We start from the raw sequence: 2,287 nt of genomic DNA on the forward strand, positions 1-2,287 counted from the left end.
ATATTATGTAAACAAAAACTTTTATTTTGGATGTGATTAATCGCGATTAATCGTTTGACAGCACTAATTAAAATAGAAAAATGTTATTTTAAATTGTAATAAGGTTTTTCACAATATTACAGTTTTTACTGCTTTTTTTAAATAAAATAAATGAAGCCTTGGTGAGCATAAAGACAGACCTTTTAATTTTTTTTTAAATATCTTGCAAACCCCAAACTTTTGTATGGTAGTGAATTAATACGTGATCTCCTGTAATTTCCTTTTCTTTTATTATAGTAACAATAACTGTAGTAACTAAGCTATTTTAATGGGAACTACTGTTACCATGGTGAGTTTTTTGACCATATAGAGGATGACTAGAACACAAAACACCCAATCCTTACTTTTCATAACAAACAAGATGTTTTGGGGAAGAACATCCTTGTTCTTGTCCAGTGAGCCGGTCAGGTCATAGGTCACCTGCAATAAGGACACACAAACACACATGAGTTCAGTGCTCATAATAGCCCTCACTCTCAGCATGACAGCGCGTTGACTCTCTGGAGGGCTTCTCGGAAATGTGTGACTATGGGTTTGTGTTTGTGTGTGAGCCTCCGGCTGAGCACATGACCGTGAACTCAGCATGTGCATGTGTTAACTCGCAGTTTCCCGTAACCCACCTTGCCAGCGTAGTGAGTGACGGTAAACGATGGCCCCTGGTCTTTGGGTGGGGGGTTCCCGTTGCCATCCTTGGTCGTGAGGGAGACGGCGTTCAAACCGGAGGAATCCAGCTGTATCTGCAGTCGCTTATAAAGGTTGACTTCACATGGCCTGAGGGACTGACTCTCCTCATCAATGATACACAGCACACCCTGAGGCTTCTGTAACACACACACAGTTACACTGAAGGCTTTAGCTGCAAAATAAGGAAGGAATAATGTACAGTAAGACGGTCAACTCCACAAAATAAACTGGGTAAACTAGGCCCTCGTTTTAGTCAGAAGTGGTTTGTTTTATGATAATAACCAGCTAAGTGTACATTTTATAGCATATTACACAGCTACTTAAAACAAAATTATTTAAATGATGCTATTATGTGAGAAGACTTGAAACTAACATGGCTATGTAGGAAACCTGTTGGACAACAGTCAATAAAATCAGTCAATCAAATCATCCTCATGTCGTTATAAACCCGTAAGACCTTTGTTCATCTTCAGAACACAAATGAAGATATGTTTGATAAAATCCAAGAGCTTTCTGACTCTGCATAGGCAGTAACACAACTGACACGTTCAAGGCCCAGAAAGGTAGTAAGAACATCGTTAAAATAGTCCATGTGACATCAGTGGTTCAACTGTAATTTTATAAAGCTACGAGAATACTTTTGGTGTGCAAAGAAAATAAAAATTACTTTATTCAACAATTTCTTCTCTTTCAATGTTGCGGTCTATGCAGGGTCAGAAAGCTCATCAAAAATATCTTAATTTGTGTTCTGAAGGTCAAGACAAAGGTCTTACGGGTTTATAACGACATGAACATTTTCATTTTCGGGTGAACTATCCCTTTAAATATTTGTAGCTGACATTAAATATTTGATTTGTAGTTGACACATCCGTGTGGCATGACATAATGAGTATGATTCACTATTATAGCATTTTGTGTAGTATTTTATATTTTATTATGCAAGCAAATTCAATATTTCTATTGTTAGAATGATTACAATTCTTTTTTATTTCTATAATTCTATCTTTAAAGGGGTCATATGATGCGATTTCAAGTTTTCCTTTCTCTTTGGAGTGTTACAAGCTGATTGTGCATAGATAAGATCCCTGAAGTTTCAAAGACTAAAGTCTCAAAACCAAAGAGATATTCTTTATCAAAGTTAAGACTCTGCCACACCCCCCTAAAACACCTCGTTCTAACCCGCCCCCACATATCTCCCTCACTATGTGGAAATATTTGCATAATACCGCCCAAACGTGCATGCAAAGAAAGAAGGCGTGGTTTCAGGAACAGCAGTAGTGTTGAAGCAGCCATGTCAGGGAGACGCTGTGTTTCAGTGCGAAAGCAAAAGCACTTTATTTGGCCTTCCGAAAGTAGATGCATTTAGGAATCTTTAAGATTACTTACAACAGAACAGCAATGCATTTTATGAACGACCGTTTCGTGAACCTAGGAGAAGAGGTAATTCTGACTTTGCTATGAATATCTGGCGCTTCTGAATCAGCTACTGTTTTGTTATTAGTTTAAGTATTTGCTATTGACTGTTCAAATGCGGAGTTTTGCGCATCGTGTGTGTGTGTGTGTG

At 37.8% G+C, this 2,287-nt stretch overlaps 1 protein-coding gene across 1 annotated transcript in view; it reads right to left on the bottom strand.

Moving 5' to 3' along the window:
- Nucleotides 1–2,287, bottom strand: part of LOC107688718 (unconventional myosin-XVI-like) — a 218,296-nt gene that overhangs the window by 82,086 nt on the left and 133,923 nt on the right. Inside the window, exons 22-23 of the mRNA XM_016486454.1 lie at nucleotides 660–860; nucleotides 384–459 (exon numbers count right to left, since the gene is read on the bottom strand). Coding sequence (XP_016341940.1) covers nucleotides 384–459; nucleotides 660–860 — 277 coding nt within the window. The remainder of the gene's footprint in view (nucleotides 1–383; nucleotides 460–659; nucleotides 861–2,287) is intronic.

Source organism: Sinocyclocheilus anshuiensis, unplaced genomic scaffold (genome assembly GCF_001515605.1).
Source record: "Sinocyclocheilus anshuiensis isolate Anshui unplaced genomic scaffold, SAMN03320099.WGS_v1.1 scaffold9, whole genome shotgun sequence".
Taxonomy (NCBI): domain Eukaryota; kingdom Metazoa; phylum Chordata; class Actinopteri; order Cypriniformes; family Cyprinidae; genus Sinocyclocheilus; species Sinocyclocheilus anshuiensis.